This window comes from Pterocles gutturalis, unplaced genomic scaffold (genome assembly GCF_000699245.1).
Source record: "Pterocles gutturalis isolate BGI_N339 unplaced genomic scaffold, ASM69924v1 Scaffold26452, whole genome shotgun sequence".
Taxonomy (NCBI): domain Eukaryota; kingdom Metazoa; phylum Chordata; class Aves; order Pterocliformes; family Pteroclidae; genus Pterocles; species Pterocles gutturalis.
The window spans coordinates 1-21,384 of NW_010116182.1; the positions used below are offsets into that span (position 1 = coordinate 1).

Consider the following 21,384-nt stretch of genomic DNA (forward strand, 5'->3'; position numbering starts at 1 on the left):
AAAATTTTATGATGGTATACATTCTATCATGTTTCCTTTATTCAATCTGACTGGTTTCCTCTGCTATGGTTTGGAACCTGTACTCATAATGCTTGTTCAGCAACCAGAAAAATACAAAGACAACTCTCCAAAGAGTCAGAGGAGTCTCTGAGAAACCTGCTCACTGCTGTTGGATGTTATTCTGTTGTTTGCCTCTGCCCTTTTTTCCATTTTCTTCTTTGTATTTTAAAGAAGTAACTAATGAACTATTCCATGAAAGCTCTTAAAACTTAATAATTTAATTATTTTATCCTTTGTCTGTTTGTATAGCAGTAAATACTTTAAGGGTCAGTCCCAGACCCCTGAGAAAGTGCATTTTTGTGCACAAAACAGAGACAGCATTCTAACAGCAACCTTATAGTAATATAAGCAGGGTAAAACAATTAAATTCAGCCCAGGTGCTTTATGTAGCTGAATTTCAAAGTACTCAAGGAAATAATTAATTTGCATCCTATTGCAATTCATGAACAGATTCTGTGACCTCACATGGCACTCATGCTGGGGACCAGTGTGATTATTAGCTTAAATCTGTGCAGTTGAAGGGAAAGTAACCAGAAATAGATGACTGTATTATAAGGTTTTTCTTTCTGAAATCACATACTGCCATTTTGAATTAAGCCTCAGTTTTGCTCCCAAACAGGTATTTGTGACTGACCTTGACAGTGGGCTGAATGGAGAAACTGAATACTCAATTTTATCTGGTAATGAAAATGCAGCATTTCTAATTGATTCGGCACGAGGGATTTTAGCAACTAATAGAGTCCTAGATCGTGAAGACACTTCATCTTACAGGTTTGTATGTAAGGTTCTTATAAAAATGTATTCTTCTTTTTGTTCACTTTAAATTGAGATTGCTCATTTTGCGTATTTTATAGTATTCTGTTGATACCCATTGCCCACAGAGCCTGGGTGCAAGCCACACAGCATTAACAGCATGAAAGCTGGCCATTTGTACCTTGGATTTTTGCGTACTTCTCAAATTTAGGAGAAGAAATATAGTCTTGTTTAATCAATGGCAGCACTTACTGATATATCGGAGTGTGACAGTTCCTGGTTTTTAGTTTATTAAGAGCTATTCAGCCATTCCCTCTCTAGAACTGTTTTTTATATGTAAAGGCACAGAGAAAGCACTCAAACCAAATCCAAGAAACAGGGACATGTTGTGTTCTTTAATCAGACAATAGAGTCTAAGAGTATGTGGATTCATTCATACACCCTTTATATGTCGTGCAATCTCTACAAAAGGTAGATTTCAGTATATGTGTCAATAGAAATTACCTTTTTTTTTTTTCCATATGGTTATGGCATCAGTTAAAGTATTTTTAAGTTTTCCTATCCTCTGAGGCCTTGAAGGTTTAAACATCCAATCAGAATTCTTATGAATCAGAGTAACTTTTAGAAAACCACACGAAAATGATCAACGGAATATGATTTTTTTTTTTTAAATATCAGTGTAACTTGATAATAGTGTCCTAAAGGAAATACTTTAACTTAATATACAGAACACTTCATTTGTAGTTTATTTTTCAGTTTTTCACTGAATTAGAAACATCAGTTCTGATTTTTATTCATTTAAATAGCATAATACATTTTATTTGTACCTCGTAGTTTAACAGAATGCCTTGAGTAAATCCTGTAGTGGAAGGATGGTTACTGTTGATGAAGCATTGAACATGTAAGCATAATAATTCTCATATCTGTCTTTCACTGGGAGCTTGATTTATTTCAGTATGTATGTTGGAATTTTAGCATTTTAAATTGACTGAGGAATCTGAAGCTTGGTGTTCCTAATCTTTATTAATACGTTATTAATCTGTACAGTGGTAGGTGAAAAATAAACAGCAAAAGAAGCTTTCAAAACTGTTTTCCTGTTTAATTTCAAAATGTTACCATTGGTACTTTCAAATTTGTGAGGAGTTGTTTATTTTATCTAAATTGAACATTTTCATCCCCAGAAGTTCTGAGTCCCTTATAATAGGAGTTATAATGAAAGTGTTGACAGAACCTTAATTTTAATGCCTTGGTTGAGATGTTTTTATGAGAGTTTTTTCCTGAAACCTTAGAAAGTGATTATTTTTAGTAAAATATTTCTGTATGTATACCTTACCAATATTCGTTCTTGGAAAAATACATTTTCTATATTTTTCTATATGCCTGCAATTCAAGTTATGTGTTCTGTCGGCATCAGAAACCACAAGGGCACCCACAGCAGAGCTGGTGTGGTTCAGGAATGGAAGCGCTGCAATCCACACCTTCAGTTACAGTGGTATTTCATGTTGTCGTGTCAACATTTAGGAACTAATGTCTATTTGACATTTTAAACAGAAACTGTGACTTAGAAGAAAGAGGGAGAAATAAAGCATTTGGAACATCTGCAGGGAGACACAGAAAATACGATGTGACATGCAAGCACAAAACATTTAATTGAGATGCCAGGCTCTGACTTGTATATTCTTTTGCATAGCTTGATGTTTGTGGGGTTTTTTTTTGTCTGTTTCTTTTTTTTTAGAGCACCTGTTGAGTTAGATTTAATTTTGTATTCCCTTCTGGATAATTTTTAATCCTGGAGAGGGAATTAATCTTCCAAATAATCTTTGCTTACAATAAGCATTTGCTCTTTGTTGTTCAGCAGCTAGTTCCGACAGAGAGTAAACTGCCTTTTATCCATGTTTATCAGGTCATTGCTTGTCATTTTCTTTGCGACATTGTGGAAATGAAAAAGTTGTTAACAAAATCTACTCCCCATCCTTATGCAGGTGTAAAATTGAAGTGTACAGGCAAACTCTCTTAAGCTGACAGAGATTCTGGACCCACTAAAAAGCAGTAGGAACTTTGACAAATGGTGCACGTATTCAGGTTTTTCACTTTATCACTTACATTTGCAATATAATAGCGGGGCTATTCTATATCTCTGCAGACATTTTGGCTGAATATTGTGGATGTTCTCTTATTACAGATTTTCCCATTCTTGTTGTGCCTTTATAAACTGTGAGGAGAGTCAGGTTCCTCCAAAGGACAATTCAGTACTTACGTTAATTCCTGCTCTGAATTACCAACTGGAGAAATGTCTTATTTGAGAGGGTCTTGCTAGCTTGTTTAACCATCTGCATTTGGTATGAATTTGGGTGAAATGAGTACAGATGAATACTTCATTTTCTTTGTATTATTTTGTTATGTTTTTGCCACCTAGGATCTCCTGTAAGTCTTTTCTGCGAGACACAAAAAATAAAAATTCCAATCAGCCAGCCTTACAGAAAGAAAGATGGAATTTAAGAGTTGCAATGAGGAGCAGAAAGGGCTAATCTTCTTGTTTGTAACTTTTCCCCTGCTTCTAACATTGGTTAATAATTCTGTGATTTCTGAACAATAATAACAATTACTACTTTCTTTAATTGTAGGTTGGTTGTACAAGCTGCTGATAAAGGAAACCCCAGACTTTCTGCTACAAGTATTGTGATTATACAAGTATTAGATGTTAATGACAACGCTCCCGTTGTCCAATCACTAGGTGAAGTGGAGGTCCCAGAAAGTAAGTGTGATAGTACAGCTAACTTTTATTAAGACTGGGATTTATCAAACAACAATAGTGCTTTTGGTGATTTGTGTAACCAAACAATTCTAGTAAAAAGAATAATGGGTCGTATTAATACTGGAATATCAGAATAAATTGTAATCTCCTTTTGTTCCTAGAGGCATTATTCTTAATCTTTAGACATGGTGTTTAAGAATAGTTTGGAGCAAAATCATGGGCAATTCAGAATGAGGAAAACAAATTCTACAGAAATACATCTGTAATCTGTTCATTTTGGACTGCAGTGTCATATTCTGCAGATGTCTTCAATTTCTGCTTTTCTTCAATAAAAATACTTGGTGTTAAAACCAGCATTGCTAGAAATGAGACACTTTAAACTTTATTGTGATGAAAGAAATAATTTCTTTGAATTTGAATGGAGCTTTAAAATCCTCTATAGCTTGATCCAGTTGATGATCAACAAAACCCGAATTAAAATTGGGATAAAGCAGATGCATTTGAAGAAATCCACTACTGCTTCCATAGCATTTCTGGATAATGCTCTTATTGTAAAACACAAAGTCAAAATACACCAAAAGCTGACACAGAAAGATTGCATATATCTAAGATTCAATATCACAAAAATCTGCAAAATCTTCAGAAATTGTATCATCATCTTTTAGCTAAGACTTATTCTGAAAATTGTTGTTTCAGATGTTCTGCCTGGTTTTATAGTGACTCGGGTGTCAGCAAGTGATGCAGACTCCAGGCCAGCACTTCAGTTTGGTTTTATTTATGACAATAGTCCTGGAATTAAATTTGCCATCGATCAACACACTGGTGTAGTCACAGTGGTGGAACCATTAGATTTTGAAGAAACTGCTGTGTATAAGCTGAGAATCATAGTTTCAGATTCTGTACATCAAACAGAAGCAGACCTCACCATCCTTGTTTCGGACATCAATGATAACCCACCAGTGTTTACTCAGGATTCGTATCAGGTGGGAACGTGGCAAATGGACAACAAAGATGTGATGTCTTTCCATGTATGATGATAAATAGTACAAGTGTTTGTTTATATTTATCTTAAAAATGCATTTGAGCACTGAGAAGGAAGGGCTCTGCAAACTATTACTGAGCAGAAATAGAGCAGAGCTCAATTCTGCTCAAAGGACTGACAGAATTATTCAGTTTTCATGGTCGTGGTTTCTGACTTCAGAAGGAAAGTGGTATGAATGCTATCTGTACTCTTTACATCCTATATTCATCACTGAGGGTTACTAGATGTAATCCAAACCAGTTTGGGGAGCAGGATGCAGTGTTCAGAACTTCATTATTCAGAGAGAGTGGTAGACAAGTTGGTGCGTTTATTCTGGCCCCATTACTGCGCCATGAATTTCTTCATTTTCAGTTACACAGCTCCACAGAGGTGTAGCAAATGCCCCTGGGACAGATTTTGCACATATAGTTTGTAACGTGTTATCCTGCCTTATAGCAATGGCACTCATCTAGGGAGTTAGGGAGAGGAGTTTTGACCTCCCTGGCATCCCCTGCTAGGCTGAGAAGGGTACAGAGCTCAGCTTTTGGACTTCTGAACAAGCATTTGAACTGCTGGACTATTGTAGAAGTCAAGTTGTCCACCAGTGTTTTGAAACAAAGCTATTTTAGCGACTATGGACAACCATGGGCCACTACGACAATTAAAAAATTGGAGCGTCTATCATACAAGGCTCTCAAGGGTAGGCTGCTGAAAGGGTTTTGTCCTGACTTCATCAGCCCTAAGGCTCGGCACATGTAATGGCTTGGAGTTAGGGTTAGGGCTGGGAGAGAAATAAAGCCTGGAGCTCTAGCTGAAGTTAGGCTGCAATAAGGCTACCCGGGCAAGTTGAGGCTGACAGAGGAGTTGTTTCCATTCCTTAAAAACTCTAACAGTGATTTAGTACTGACACAAGTTGCCCAGAGAAGTTGCAAAGTCTCCGTCCCTGGAGATATTTAAAACTGAACTATACAGAGTCATGGGCACTCTGCTCTAGGTGAGCTTGCTCTGAACAAGAGGTGGACAAGGTGACCTCTGGAGGTGCCCACCAACTTCAGCCATTCTGCAGTCCTGTGAACTGAGCTGTTTGCTTGACTTGGTGCTTTTTTGTGTGTGGTGGATGTGCTCAGAACCAGAAATATGAGGCACCACAGAAGACTTGGATTTAATAATGCTTCATTTATAAATCTCAGACAGATTTATTCAAGAAATAAGTGTAAACATTTGGCTTAGTAAAGAATTTCAACCTCTGAGCACGTGCAGACACAGCAGTTCAGTCACTTAGGTAACTACGGAGCAGACTGTAGGCACTTGTGAAGCTTTCAGGTGCCTGAGTTGTCAGGATTTGTGTAAATTGCTCACTTAAAACTCATAAGTCTAAATCTGAAAAAAAAAAAGCATTATTAATGGTCAGGTAATTTTTCAGGTAATTTTTAAACCTTGCCTTAAGTTTTCTTCAACCCTCATATGCGTCTGATTTTGGAGAATAGTTTAGGCAAGTAGTTGCTTGTGCAAGTGCTAGGAATTTTTTTGTAGATCGGAGCCAACATTACAGGCAGGGTTATTAACTGATGCAAATCAGCCTATTGACTATGATAATATAAACAGTTGAGCTTCTCTCTCCACAATTCTGAAGTTTTGATGTGTCACTTGGACAGTAAGATACACTGCTTTTTTTTTGGTTGACGATATGTATAATTCCCTATTCATCATCCTGTAATTTTATCCTTTATTGTCCTTTCAAGTGTTTTCATATTTATACTTTTCACGTATAGTTTCATATATACATATATATGGCTATTATATACATACAAGCCCTCTGTTAAAATGATTTAAACTAACACTTGAAGTTATGACAAAGGTAGATGCGGTATCATACTGTTAATTTGAAACTGGATTTATAAGGTGGAAGGAATATTTGGTCACAAAAATACCTTATCTGGACTTCATATAATGGAAGCTCTTAAGAAGGGAAAGGACTTTGTTGATTTCCTAGATTATATGGAGAAAAAAGGAAGCATTTTGAAAAACTAAATTCTAGGAACAATCCAGTGATGATTAAGTGCTCTGGTGCTGGAATTTTCAGGGTATATATGCTGGGTTTTTTAACGGGCAATCATATACTCCAGACAAGGATTGCAGATGGTATTCCATGTACGAAAATCAAGGTGTTTCTGAATGCAGGGAGAAAAGCCGGTTTTAGTTGCAGTCTATTGTAGGCATTCCTTCCATTAGTGTACTATTGAAAAAAGAGATTCAGTGGTTCACTGAACTCATTGTCATGATGAACTAGAACTGTTTGGATTTTACTACTGTTTGGATTTTACTATAAATTTTGTCTGTGTTGTATGCATCATTTTCAGCATCTCAATTCTTTATAGTTTTGTCCCAGAAGAAAACAGATGGGTGAAACTTTTTCCAAAGTTTGGAACAGTTTTGTTTTGTTTTGTTTTGTTTTTTTCTAGTAAGATCAAATGAAGTAAAACATTTTTAATGTTAAAAATCTTTTATTAAGCTCTATCAAAACTGTAATTTTGCTTTATATGTCAGGTGAGCTTGCCAGAGCTCATTTCTATGGATGCCACTGTTCTGACAGTCTCTGCTGTGGATAGGGATTCAGAGCATAATGGAATGATTTCATACAGAATCCTCTCTCCCTCTGAGGGATTTGCCATTGATCAGAAGAATGGTGAGTCTGTAAGCATGGTTTATTATTTCAGCTTTTGCAGTGTAAATTGAAGAGTCATATTGCACTTCCTCACCTGCTGCCAGTGATCACTTGAGTTCTGGAAATCTTTGGTGACTAAAGTCCACCATCTGTTTTGGCTAAATCTGACATTACTGCTGAAGAACCGATAGCATCAAAGACCGGAGTTCTCAGTTTGTCCCTGAACCATGCACAAGGCAGCTGGTCATGACATCCTGTGGGTGCTGTTCTTCTGACGTGATTTAATAGAAAGTTGTTGCATGTTTTGCACTGCTTTATAACATTTCACCTCATGTAATAGGTTTCGTTCAAGTTCATACTTACTATTTTTCAGTATAAGTTGAACCTATCATAATGGAGCTTCTCTGCAGCTTGGGCAATATGTTTTTAAGATTGTTTCTTTAGAGAGCTTATGTTATCCTATAATCCTAAATGGAATTTAAAAGTATTCCAAATTCAGTACATTATCTCCAAAGTACATAATTCTCTTCAATAGTTAAGAGATCTACAATTTTAAATTTTCTAGCCTAATGTTGTAACATTCTGTGAGGTAGAAAACTGTGTGTGTCTCTGTCTGTATGTATACATATCATTTTCTATAACACCAGCTTCAGAGATTACTAGATACTGCAAAAATGATACGTAACTATTGTTCAGTGAACAAGTTCTTATGACTTATTTACTGTACCCAGGTGTTGACATGAGGTGAGTTTTTGAATGCAGTGTTTGTTGGCTGATGGGAACTAAACACTGCAAATACGAATGTCTCACCCAGTTAAAGCTGTTTTCTGTTTTACCCATTCATTAATCTGTATTCACCAACCTATCTTCATCTTTGGCTAATGGTTGTTTTTAACTGTGATCCGAAAACTGTCACACAGTGTTGTCTCTGTGGTGCTTAGCTGTACACCGTGAAGAGTGAAATAGAAGTAGATAGCATATGAACATGGAGTCAGAATGGTTTGGGTTGGAAGGGACCTTTAAAGATCTTCTATCCAATCTCCACATTTAGATAAGCGTTTTTAATGAAACATGTTTATATAACTTACTGGCAAACCTATCTAAATAACAAACATGCCTATAATGCTGTTACTGGGTTGCAAGAAAAACAGAACTAACGACCTTCAGGAATGAACTTGCACAGCGTAGCCACCTCTAATAAGGAGCCTATATTTCCTTAGCTTTATTTTGCCTTTTTTTTTTTTTTTTGCAGTTGGTGTGTTCAGCCTGTTACAAGGGAAGAGAAATTTTTGCTAGTCTAAATGCTGCATGTGTATTTGATGCTGCATCATTGTGGGTAGACCTTGCAGCATTAGCTGTGACTTCTTAGAGTTATTGTGGGGTGTGCAGCCGTTACATTTGAGTCATTTTCAAACATGGCTGATTATATTAAGCTTTTGGAATCACATTTACTTGCCTTAGTTTTTATTAATTCTGTTTCATTTTCAGGTTCAGTGTTCATTGCAGGACCAGTGACACAGCTGGAAAAGATTCCAGTCATCCAGCTCCTGATAGAAGCAACAGATGGTGGCAGTCCCGCTCTGAGCACAGTTACCTCTGTAGAGGTGCAAATAGAAGACGTAAATAACTACGCTCCTCAGTTTCCCAGGGTGCTGTACAATCTCAGTGTGAGTGAGGATGCCTCAGCTGGAGAGACTGTCCTCACGTTTTCAACCATCGACTATGACTGGACGCGTGAAAACACGTATGTTGAATACTCTATTATTGATGGCAATGCTGAGAATTTATTCTCTGTGGAAACAAGTATTATGGAGTCAGAAACATCCTACAAGCTTGTTGGCAGTCTTGTTGTGAGCAATGTTCTCGACAGGGAAACAGCTGCTTCTCACCGTTTGGTCCTCCTTGCCTCTGATCGTGGAACACCTTCCTTGAATTCCACTGCTACTGTGCTCATAACCATACGGGATGTTAATGATAATCCTCCAGTATTTAGCAGCCCGGACTACCATATTCATGTCAAAGAAAGCACCCCCATAGGAAGTCACATCACTGAAGTTGTAGCGAATGACTGCGATGCAGGCAGTAACGCAGAGATCACTTACACTATCATCTGTGGAAATGACGGGGGACATTTTCGCCTGGATGGGGAAACAGGATCAGTGGATTTGATGAAAACTCTGGATTATGAGGATACCATGAAATTCACTTTGATCATCCAAGCCACAGATGGAGGAGTGGATGTAAAAAATGTGGCTTTTTCTGTTGTTCATGTTAGTGTCCTAGATGACAATGATTATGCCCCGCTGTTTTTGTTTCCCAGCCTGAGCTGCACTGTCAGTGAAAATCTGCCTACGTTTTCTTTTGTGTGTGCTGTTAATGCACTGGATTTTGATAAAGGCTCCTATGGCCATCTTACTTACTCCATCCAGTCTTCGTGTTTGGCTCATCGTGAAGCTCCTAGAGACCATGACATGTTTTTCATTGATCCTTTGACAGGAGATATTCATACAAAGCAAATGTTTGACTATGAAAGTCAGAGTAGGTATTGTCTCATAATCCAAGCAAAAGACAAAGGTGACTCACTGGCCACTGTTACAGTTCAGGTGGATATTGAGGGGAAGGATGAATTTGACCCAGTATTTACACAAGATCGGTATTTCTTTAATCTCCCTGAGAAGAATGAAGCAGGCCAGTTACTTGGCAGAGTTACAGCATCAGACAGCGATGGTGGACTGGATGGAGTTGTTCATTACTCCCTGCTAAAAACTTCTCCATTCTTTTCTGTGAATCCGACCACTGGTAGTATTCATTTGACTCAGACTGTTCACAGAAAAAAAAATGGCAGCAAAAGGAATGATGACACCCTGGAACTGCTGGTAAGAGCTCATAGCCCCAAAATTGAGTCAAAGTTCAGAGTATGCACCGTTCTGGTGAATGTTTCCAATTCTCCTGAGAGTTCTCCTATGCTCCAGGCGTACAGCCTGACCATTAACGTTTCAGTCTCCTTTATAGTGTTCCTACTGCTTGCAGTTATCCTTATTGTACTTATTCTGAGGCGTAAGCGGAAAGATCTGATGAACTCTGGCGTGAAAAAAGAAGCAGTATCCTCCTTAGCTGCTGATGTGAATTCAGCCGGCGAAGATAAGGACTGCCAGAAAATCCAGAGTACTGAGAGCAGCATGCTTCCCATGGGGGCTATAGCAGAATGGCTGAGCTTGGCAGGAGTCGCAGAGGGGAAGGATGATGGTGTCCCCTGCAGGCATTCAGACTCCAGTGGCCACAGTTCTGCTGAAGGAGAAACTGCAGAGGACGAGGAAATCAAAAGGATCAATGAGCATCCTTGCAGAATGAGTGCCAGCTCAGTGCTGAATGAGTGTGGCTCACGGGTGCCAGATTCAGGGATCCCAAGAGAGTCTGATCAGCTCTCCTGTCAGTCTGGAGAAATGGATGTCATGGCCACCATGCAAAACATTAAAGGAGAAGGCAGAGAAGAAGCCTGTGAGACAGCCTGTGCGCGTAACAAAATGTTGTCTCAAACACTTAAGAAAATCAGAATAAAAGAAACAGACATAATGACAGACCTCACAAGAGAATATGATTTGATGTCAGATGGGCAGGACTCTGGGTATGACTCGCTTGCAACTCTTGGCACCTCTGGTGAGGATCTCAGAGGTGGTTATAACTGGGACTGTGTGCTCAGCTGGGAACCCGGATTTCAGCCCCTTGCCTCAGTGTTTAATGATATTGCAAAACTGAAAGATGAAAATGTACATGTTTGCAGCTTCCCTAGGGAGAAGAGATCTCTTGTTTTCCCTCCTCCCTTGATAACATCAGTAGCTCAACCTGGCATAAGGACAGTGCCACCACGAATGCCAAATATAATATCAGGGCAAGCATTTAAAAAATACCCTCATTCTCCCCTTATCCATGATCCTGGATACCTGCCACCAACCATGACCCCCAGTTTTTCTCCTTCTCTCTCTTTACTTACCACGCAGACGCCTACTGCTTCTCCAGTAATGACTGATGGGAGAACAATAGGAAGGTGTCTTATTGATCCAAGCCATGAACTCGCAACAGATGATGAAATTCAGGTCTAGGTTATTAACTGACAGTAGCTTATGGAAAAAAATATGGCTTAAAATGTATTTTGTTATTGTTTAATAAGCAAAATGTGCCTGTCAGAGCTGTAGCACCAGTATTCTTTCTGTTTTTGTGAGCTGAAAATGTTAAAATATAAAACGGCCACAAACTTGCTAAGTATCCATTTTGTTCTTCCCAGAATACACTGTGAGGCCATGAGGCTTCTCTTCTTTCAGCTTGCAATAACTGTGGTTTCCTATGTAAATCACACAGCCAGGTGCCTGATAACCAACTTGGCCAATTTTGCTGTTTTTCTAATAAAATATGTCAATACCAAATTAATGGTAGTAATTCTTTACTGTGGAAAAACTTTATTGGCATGCTGGTGGGTTCTGACTGCTTCTGTGGTTGTATTAGAAGAGGCTACTAGAGGGATGTGTAAGTACGGTGGGATTGGGGGTGGGCAAAGAATAAAGGAAGGATTCCTATCTAGCTTTTTCTGGAGTGTTTGTCTTCCAGGATTCCTGCACCTCAGCCCCTGGTTCCCAACAACCTGTTGGGTCTGATGCAGTTTTATCACCTGCAATGGCTCCCTGATGGGCTTCATTAACTGTGTTTGTGCTGTGGGATCCCACTTAGCAGTTTCTGTGCACATTTCCTTTATCTCCCACTATAAAGCCAGTGAGTCATGATTGTCTGAATGGTAACGGATAACTCATAGAGTCCCTTGGAAAACAGAATAACCGGTGGTAAGATGAAAGCAACCATCTTCTCTATTACTGAAAGTGATACCCATTGCCTTTCTGTCCTGTTACAGAAGCTGACCTGGTCTCCGGGCAGCTGTAGGCATGGACAGTGTTACAGTTCTAAAGGGCTTATATGCCTCCATCCTGGTCTTTCGTCCTGTGCTGGACATATCTCTTGCAAGACCAGATAATCTGGCCGTGTTGGTTGTATGTATCATATTTTGTGTATGTATATATATCCAGACGCATACACATGCCTATATTGCTGTGTATGCTTGTATATTATGTCGGATCAATAAAATACAAAGAAAATACATCTAGAGTAACTCTGTGTTCTCTTCAGTGTATATTTAAAAGTCTCTGGTTCTTTTGCATCACGTGTATTAAAACTGGTGTATAGCAAAGGGTCTAATTGGTGCCTGGCAATCTGTTATGAGCTGGATGTGTACAGACGTGTTTATTGTACAGCTCGTAGCAGGTGGAGGAAAAGCATACAGTGCCATTAGACCAAGTGATCTTGTGGGGTCAGCATCACGTAATGTGTAGTGGCTTTTGTCATTTCCTTGATCATGCATGTCAAGATCCTTACTGGTTGCAACCTGTGGGCTCATAACCTGTCTTTGAATAAGATCCTGTTTCTAAGGCTGCACCTGCACTGTACTGACCTGCAACAGGCATCCATGCTGCTATGCAAGAGTGCTGCTTTTAGAGCTGGCATTTGTTCTTTGTAGTGCCATGGAGCACGAAACGAGATGTAGCTTAGGAATTCACTGGGATAGACAAATGTTACTGAAAAGGAGACAGGAAGATAAGTTTTATAGTCGGACAAAAACCTGTGCCAGGAAGAGGAAAGCAAAGGAGAGGAGTCATTCCCAGTTCTTATCTGAACATGGAATGTCAGTTTAAGGCCATTATCTCAGAATGAATTGGGCCATTAGACTGGCTACGTCAGGGTTGTGTGATAAACTTCTTTGGTCATATATCTGAAAAAGGCAGAGTTTGGTTTTGTATTTTATATTGATAGAGACTGCATACACAGTTATCAAAATTGCAAGATTAATTCACGACCTTTCAAAGTAACTTGCTCTGGCTTCATGGTGCTGTGGGTATTCTTGCAACTGAATGGCCAACATCAATTTATGAATGGAATTTCAGTGAGAAATTTGTGTACCTAAAAAGCAACTATAATGTGATGCTATAGCATCAACATGTATAATTTCATAGCTTGAATAATATTGTTTTAAAATTTACTTTTACATATTTTTTCTATTATAAAAGGCTAAAAGTTATCAACAGGAGTTATTTTCCACCTGTGAACATTATGCTATCTGCAGCCTGCTTGATTTTATTGACTTGGATGTCTTGATTTGTAAAGTGATTTCTAATAGAATGAAAGGTGTTCTCTGTGATGTTCCATTCTGTTATAGATTCAGGAGGCACACCTGGCACACAGAACTACCTTTTCTGTATAGTTAACATCCTAGGTAATCTGATATTAATTTCAGGTGGTTGTGGTCAAGTGGCAGCTGTTGCCCTGAGGAGCCATGAGCACATAGTATCCTGATAGGGGTAATCTTTGCAATAGGTGATCAGTGGAAGAATAGATCTGAACCTCACCATGCTAATGTATTGCCCTCTTCCTATACTTCTGCCTGAAAAGTGAGCAAACCCTGTTTCCGTTTGTGCCTTTTTTGCTCCTTCAAATGCAGCTTGTTTTCAGTGCCTTTGAAAGAATGAAATATGACTTGCATCCTATTTATCAAGTGCATGAGATAACTAATGCATACTTTGTATTCCTCTTGAGTGTTACAGCAATCTTTTGCTTGTCTTTTTTATATTTGCTCATTCTGTATCAAATGGGAAACAACACTTAGATGACATATTGTTGTTTGCTATATAGTCAAGCTTAAAAATGCAACCATTGAAACAAGTGTCTGCAGTAAATCGTGTAGTTCTTCTAACCTTACTGGTTTTCTCCCAATGTAAGCAGTATAACTTCTATAATTTACCATGAGTTTAATATTAGCTTGCCTCAAAGATGCTGTGTTACTTTGCAGTTCTGCACACCAGTTTTACCACTTTGGAGAAGGTACAGAACTTGTTAGTGGAAAATCATATTAAGCTCAAAATGCATAAGCTATAAAATAAGAGACAGTTGTCTCTTCTGGAATTTTGGCTGCCTGCCTTCTGGATTTGCTCGTTGGCAGCCTTGAAAACACTGGTGCAAATCACTACCAAATGGATATCAAAATTCCATCTACCAATAGTAATCATTAAATTGATGTTCAAGCAGATTCCTGTGCAAAGAGGAAAAGCCTTAATATTTTTAGGGAATCCATCATTTACAGATTATAAAAATATATAACTATTTTCTAAAATGATGGTAGAAACACTAGTTACCTACACAAGTCCGTATTTAGTTTGTATTTGGTCTTCATCTGAAGACAGGAATTGTTCCTAAAGCAGTCCTAGATAAAAATAGTTCCAATAAAAACAAGCCCTTGTTGTTAAGTTTATTGCATTGCCAATTCCTATTATCATTTATATTTGGTTGCCATCAATTCTCTGTACTGTATGTCACTTGTTTTCTTTAACTGGCACATAGCTTCCTGAAGAACTATGTTTAACTCCTCTCTTTGGGAGACCTATAAGCCAAAAAATGCTGCCCTGATAAAAAAGTGTCACTAGAACATCAGCTAGCACCAGACTGACAATTCTGCCTGTATGTCTTTATACTTCTCTGGCTCATGGAGTCAAAGGCCAATTGGCAATCCAGTTGGCCGTCATAGGTGTGCAGGGCCATTGGGATTAGGTCTCCTCCCAGTGCAGGCTGGCTACATCGCTTCTTGAAAACTGGCTCCCTGGGGGTGAAGGACACAGGGGAATCCTTGCAGGGAGGGAACTGGCACTGGTTGGCTGAGAACAGAGGGTGGTGTTCCCTAAAATCCTGTAAAAACACTAATTGGAATAGGAGGCAGTTGTGCATTTGTAATTGAATATGTTGTGGGGGGAGGTTTATATTTAGAATTTGGCTTGCTTTGCAAGTGAAATGGCTCTGCTGCTGCTTGCTCTTAGTAGCTGACACAAGAGAACCAACTCACTATAGCAGTATGTGGATTAGTTCTCTGTAGATGATCTGGTTGGAATAACTAAGGTGTTGCAGAAACAAATTGAGTATTCTTTTGGGTGTTGCGTATCTGCTAGCTCTGCTAGCTGTTCGCTAGCACATATACAAAGCTAATGCATATTCAGTCTGTGTATGGATTTGGATGTTCAGATCTCATTAAGAAGAGCTGCAGCCTGGCATCCAAATCCTCTTGGTGGCTTTGAAAATTCTACCATAAATACATACAACATTTCAAAAACATTGGAAAAAATGTGGATGCCTAAGCAAGAGAAAAGGGGCCTTACAGAAAAGAAAATTGAGGATCTAAAACTTTCTGGTTTAGGCTTGTGCTTTACATTGCTGCTAGGGCTATTCATAAAATGTCAGACACTTTTCTTCTAAAATGTATAAAATGTGATAAAAGAGCATCTGTAAGGAATATAGAGAGGCATCAGGGTAGGCTAGAATTGCAAAATCGTTCTGTTTCTTGACACATATGAGTTACTTGAGCAATGTAGAAAATACCAAATCCTTTAGCTGATGATAGTCACAAAAATGAAAATTGCTGCCCTGTTACTGTATAAAAGTTTCACCCAAACAAGTCTTGTGCTGGATGAAACATGAGATGCCAAACCACATGCCTGAAAATGCAGATGTCATGGTAAAGGACTGAAGCGATACAACATGGTATTCAAAACACCAGTCAAAAAATCTCATTACAATTAGAAAAAGTAGAGTTTCTTGAACATTTTGTTCAAAGCAAAGGATTGCCACACTACAAACTACTCTTAAAAGTGTCAGCTATGTCCATGTAACCTTATCCACTTGAAAATAATCTTACATTTAACACTTTTTTTGAAGCTTAAAGTATTTAACACAATCCTGGTTGCCTTCCTTAAAATGACATGTTAATTGCCTATGGAAAGCTCTCAGAAAATGGAAGCTGAGCTGTTGATTGTGAGAGCTGGTCAGCCAACAGTAGCTTTTCTATAAGGATGACATTTGAGAATGGATGGTGCTAGATGATGCCCAACCTGGAGGAGTATCTTGCTGTTACTTATATATGCCTACAGCATTTTGTTTAAAACTTTCAAATGGTAATTTCAAAAGAGTTTCTGAAAGTGTTACTGCTGCCATAACCAAAAGAAATGAGTAGCAAGTCAAGCCTGCTTTCATTGACCTCAGAAATTCTTGTGTCAAGCTCCATCTAGCTGGGTCTAGACTAATTTCCAGCATCTCCCTATTAACAAACTGTAGGGTTGATTTAATTTCAAAAGGTTTGAAAGTACTGGGTTCTCATCCAACACCCGAAGACTTCTTCCACTGATTTGACTTGAATAAAAAATGCACCTGAAAGAAATGGACAACATGTGTGCCTCCCTGGTACTGTAACAAGAGCCACTGGCAGCAGAGAGCTGGCTCCCCGGCATGCAGGGCTGTAAACCAGCAGGAAGGGGTATTAAAAGAAGGGAAATCGAGAGCCTGGAAAATAAAGTAGAACCAGCATGGGGATGGGGAGGGGAGTTGTGGATTTGCAAGGGAGGTTCCTGTATGCTTCACCATGATTAATGCAAGCCCTGCTTTAGATGCTTATTTTGGAGCGGCTTTTAGAGAAGTCTGAGAAGGTCTGGAAGGGAAGGCTCATTTACTTTCCTCATTCTACTCTTATGTAAGCTACAGTCTGCTGTCTGTTTTGCTATTGATTTTATTGAATGCACAGGATAACCATGCCTTCAGACAGGGATTTCTGTACTTATCTTGGTCTTGTAAGCACTTCACCTGAGGTCAAGTGCTGGGTAGAATTAGTCTCCAGAATGATCCTAGTCCTGTTAACATTAAGGTAGACAGGAAAGGTTTGGGGCTTGTTGAGTGGTTCTTGGGTTTTTTAGGTTTGTTTGGGTTTTGTGGGTTTTTTTGAGAGGTGCGTGTGTTTTTTCAAGTTTAAGCTAACTCCGCAGTCATATAGCATTTGTACATTGAGTTTTGGCTTCTGCTATGCTAATGGAGAATCTTGTGCCATTGGCTGGTCGCACATTCACTGGGTAGAGATTGATACATACAACTTTGTTGCTGAATATCACATTCTGTGCTTGATCAATGATACGTTTGAACTCACCCACTTTTCCTCCAGATTTTTTCCATATCTAGCTAAAATGTTCCAGTGTCCACCATGTTCTTTCTTCATATGTTTCTTGTAGCTTAGTTTTAATAACTGAAAATTGGGGACTTTGATCCCTAATCAGTTAAGGTGTGAAGCCAAGATGTGAATGTTTCCTGTTAAAAGAATGTGGTATGTTCCATCATGGTAATCAGATATAAATGAGGGTTTAGTAACACAAGCCTCCTCTTACCAACAGTTTCTGGATGGGATTTAATGAGGTATTTTGTGACTTAAATTGAATTAAGTAGTGATGTTTATACCATAGAAACAAAAAGCAACAAGGAAATTTGATTACTGCAAGTAGTGTAAAGAAGAAATGATGGAGCAAGGAGGACATCTTGATAATTGAATTTTAAAACATGAGACAGAGTAAAAGGCACATCCAGTTCATCTGCCTGCTTAAGACATTAACTGCTTAGGAAGATCTTGTGCTAGTCAAGGCTGATATGTAGTACTTTGGGGAGCATAGAGGTGCTTGTCCTTTATTACAGCTTTTGTTTTGTAACAATGATAATACTCATGTATAACCAAAAGTGCCTGGTATTGCATCCCATGGCAGAGTCAGTGATGCTTTGTGGCAATAATGGTAGAACACTGTTGAAGTCATCCCTGCTGAGCTGCTTCATTTACAAAAAAACTGCCTCAAATAATAATAAAAAGACAGATTTTGAGGTATTCTTCATAAGAGAGAAACTTATTATGAATAATCTGAGCAAAATCCTTCCAGTGACTGCTGACTACATGCTTGTGAAATGTGTGTATGCATTTATCTACTGTGTGTATCTCCTAAGCAGAGGTGTTGTGAGTCTCAGCAATGAGCAAAGAGGGTGATATGTGAAATTCTATGACACAGAGGAAAAGATGGGGTAAACTGCAGTTGAAAGGAAGACGAAAGATACATATGGACATGGAGCAGATCTCTGTTAGTGAGGACTCTGTTAAGATCTGAGTGCCTGCCAGCTCCACTGGTCCAGAAGACAGTGTTGTGCTGCCTGCCAGGGGCAGAATTACATTTTAAAGCCCTGACACTTAAGAAACAACCTCTGAGGAACAAAAAAGCTTCCTTTTCTCACCTGCGGCTTCACAACAAAAGAAACCGTCTGTTGGAGTAAATCAAGGATAGTGATGAGAGGTTGAGGCGTCAAGACCTTGCAGCCTAGATGACCTTCAGCAGAGTTCTGGTGGTCTGTCAAGAAGGAGAAGAGGATAGAGGAAGACAGTGCGGAGAAGGTCAAGGAGGACACACACAATTTCTTAACCCTTGTTCTGTTATATGGAAGAGAAAAATCAGGTGAGTGGGAGTTGGTAAGGGAGAAAAGAGTCACAGAGGCAAGGGGAACGGACAAGAGATTTGGAGGTTGGAAAACTGAGCGGGGCCTGATCAGATCGATATGACTTTGAAGCTCACACTGCTTCGTGCAGGAGGTTGAATTATAGACTTCAAGAGGTCCTTTCTGACCTGAATTATTCTGTAACTCTGCTACAGTAAGAATAGTGATCAGGTAGATGATGCAGTGGGTGATGAAAGGTCAGGTATGGTATTGACCTAACAGAACAAAAAGTTCCTGTGTGTTTCTCTAAGAGACACTTTGCATCACGGTGAAGCTCCAACTGCTCATGCAGAATGTGAAATCAAGTATAATAGCTACAATTGAAACATGATTATAAAAAAAAAGTGTACTGTCCAGGGAGAGCAGAACTAAAGGCAAAAGGTGATGTGGCAGCAGTGTATGTTACTGATGTGGCAGGCTGTAAAGAAGTGGGAAGGGACAGCAAAAATAAAGCTGGTTTGAATTACTGCCGCTTTGGCAGAAGGTACCCAAACTGCTCCTTTTGGTTTTGGTTGGTTACAGAGCCTGCTCCAGTCTCTAAGGTTGGCTTAGACATGGGTATTTACTTACATGTGGAATTTTCTTTAATTATACTGCTACTGCTGGGATGTTTCTTGTAATAATATGTCCATGGCTGGTGAACAGATATTACTAATCATGCTAGGACCATATAGAGCTAATACATTGATTCACACACTTAATGACAAAAGCAGATCTATATTAGTTTTTATTTTGATAAGTAATTAACACACTTTGGAAGACCTGACTGTAGAAAACAAGCTCGTATCTGTAATCAAAATTTAGTTTTGTTTAAATTAAAATAAAAACCTGTTCATATAAAAGAAAGAAGTAGGTCTGTAACTAAGAATTATGTCTTTGCAACATTATCTAGCCAGCAAAGAGAACCAAATTAGTTCTGAATGGGCTGATTTGGATATCTGAAGCTGTGCTGCCATGTGCTTTGCTCTGGCTAACAGATTCAAAGTATATTAGCTCAAGTGGAACATCACACTGACATAGCTACACTATATAAAATAGCTTTGATCATATTCCCTACTGTCATGTAAGATAAATTCTAGGATTACTGACTTCAAAGAGCAAACTTTTATAAATAGAGAAGTGAAGACATTGGGACCCAGCAGTCTGAATGCTGAGGAAGTTTAGAATTGCATCAAGCCAAAAATGTGAACATTGTCTGGAACTGTCTGGATGGCAGAGATTATCCAGGGCAAAGAAAAGGAGCATGGACTGTCCAGTAAGGAGTGTTTATGCTTTAAAGGGGACAAAGAGTAAGGAATGCAAAAAGACAGTGAATAGACTTAAGAACAACAATCTGCCAAAGGTTCTTTGTTCATAAAAAGGAAGGAAAGAAGTAGGATCCCTGAAAAATGAGGTAGAGGTTAAAAATAATCTCTCCTGGCTCAAGTGAAAGCATTTTTAATCTTAATTTGCAGTAAAACTAGTGATGATGTGGGCCATAGGATGAATGACAGGACAGAGCTAATAGTAAGGGCAGGGAAGGAAAAGAGACACATAGGGTAAAAACATACCTCAAAGATCTTAATGTGGTCAAATAGAAGAGAAAAAATAGTCCTTGTCCTAAGATTGTGAACGAATATGTGTGTGTGGAGTTAACATGCCCACGAGCATGGCATGACATGGCATTTAAATAATTTCATCAAGGTAGGGATGAGAGCATGCCACTAGAAAATCATGATGAAATCCCCCTAGCAAAGAATGGGAAAAGAAACCAATTCACACACACCTTGAATGGTTGCCTCCATTGGATTAGAATCAGCTTTGGAGAAAAATCATGACACACAGATCCAACAGTATTGTGCATGGGTTTCAGGGTAAGTCATGTGTCCAAACTCCACAATCTTTGGGGAGACCATAGATAAATTCAATGGAATTCATGTATTTGAGTTTCAGAAAAGCATTTGACACAGTGCCAAGAAAGAGTTAATTCTAGAATTACGTTACAGGTTTCTTGCAGAGTGAGTAGTCAGTTAGATGAACAGCGTGGTGGTATTTTGAGAGCCCTACTAGAGAGGGAGGAAAGGGTGACCTTAAAAATGGAAGAACAGAGCTGGAGCAAGGTCATTGGTGGAGACAGATTTTCTGGATTATTTTTCACAAACAGATTTTTCTGGATTGTTTAATATTTTCCAGTAGAACCAGTGACAGACACAAGCCTGACTGGAACAGAGCTTGGTCAGCTTATAAGAGGGAATTTGGATTAATTTCATATATGAATTTGTCAAATTTAATCTTCCAGCTATTGGTTCTTATAATACCTTGTTTTGCCCTAGATTAAGGAGCACTTGAATTTCTGATATGATTGCTCACTGTAACCGCATCTATTTTAATCTCTTTTTTTACCTACTGAAAATACTGACTTTTTCTACTGTCACACTGTGAGTCATTTTCTCAGGGCCTTGAATAATTTTTGTGGCTTTCATCAGAACCTACTTTATCAGCATCTTGAAATAAATCGAATTCAGTTTTTATTCCAATATTCTGATAATACCAAAAATTATTGCAACTTAACATTAGTAGACCTGAAGCATTTGCAGCCAGTTCATACTTGATTCTTGAGTGCAAAATACCCCAGCTGTTAATTGAGCCAGATTCATCCTTGTGTTTGTTCTGACTGTAGTATCGTTACCATTCCTTTCTGTCGTGGGTTAAAGTTAACTTAAA

General features: G+C 38.7%; 1 protein-coding gene across 1 annotated transcript; it reads left to right on the forward strand.

Moving 5' to 3' along the window:
* Positions 1 to 679: 679 nt before the first annotated feature.
* Positions 680 to 11,354, forward strand: LOC104463209 (protocadherin-23-like; the record flags this gene model as incomplete). The annotated part of the gene is made up of 5 exons (XM_010075440.1): positions 680 to 831; positions 3,438 to 3,568; positions 4,265 to 4,551; positions 7,137 to 7,275; positions 8,743 to 11,354. Coding segments are annotated over 5 exons (3,321 nt in total), but the record flags the coding sequence as incomplete, so codon positions are not given.
* Between the last annotated feature and the right edge of the window lie 10,030 nt (positions 11,355 to 21,384).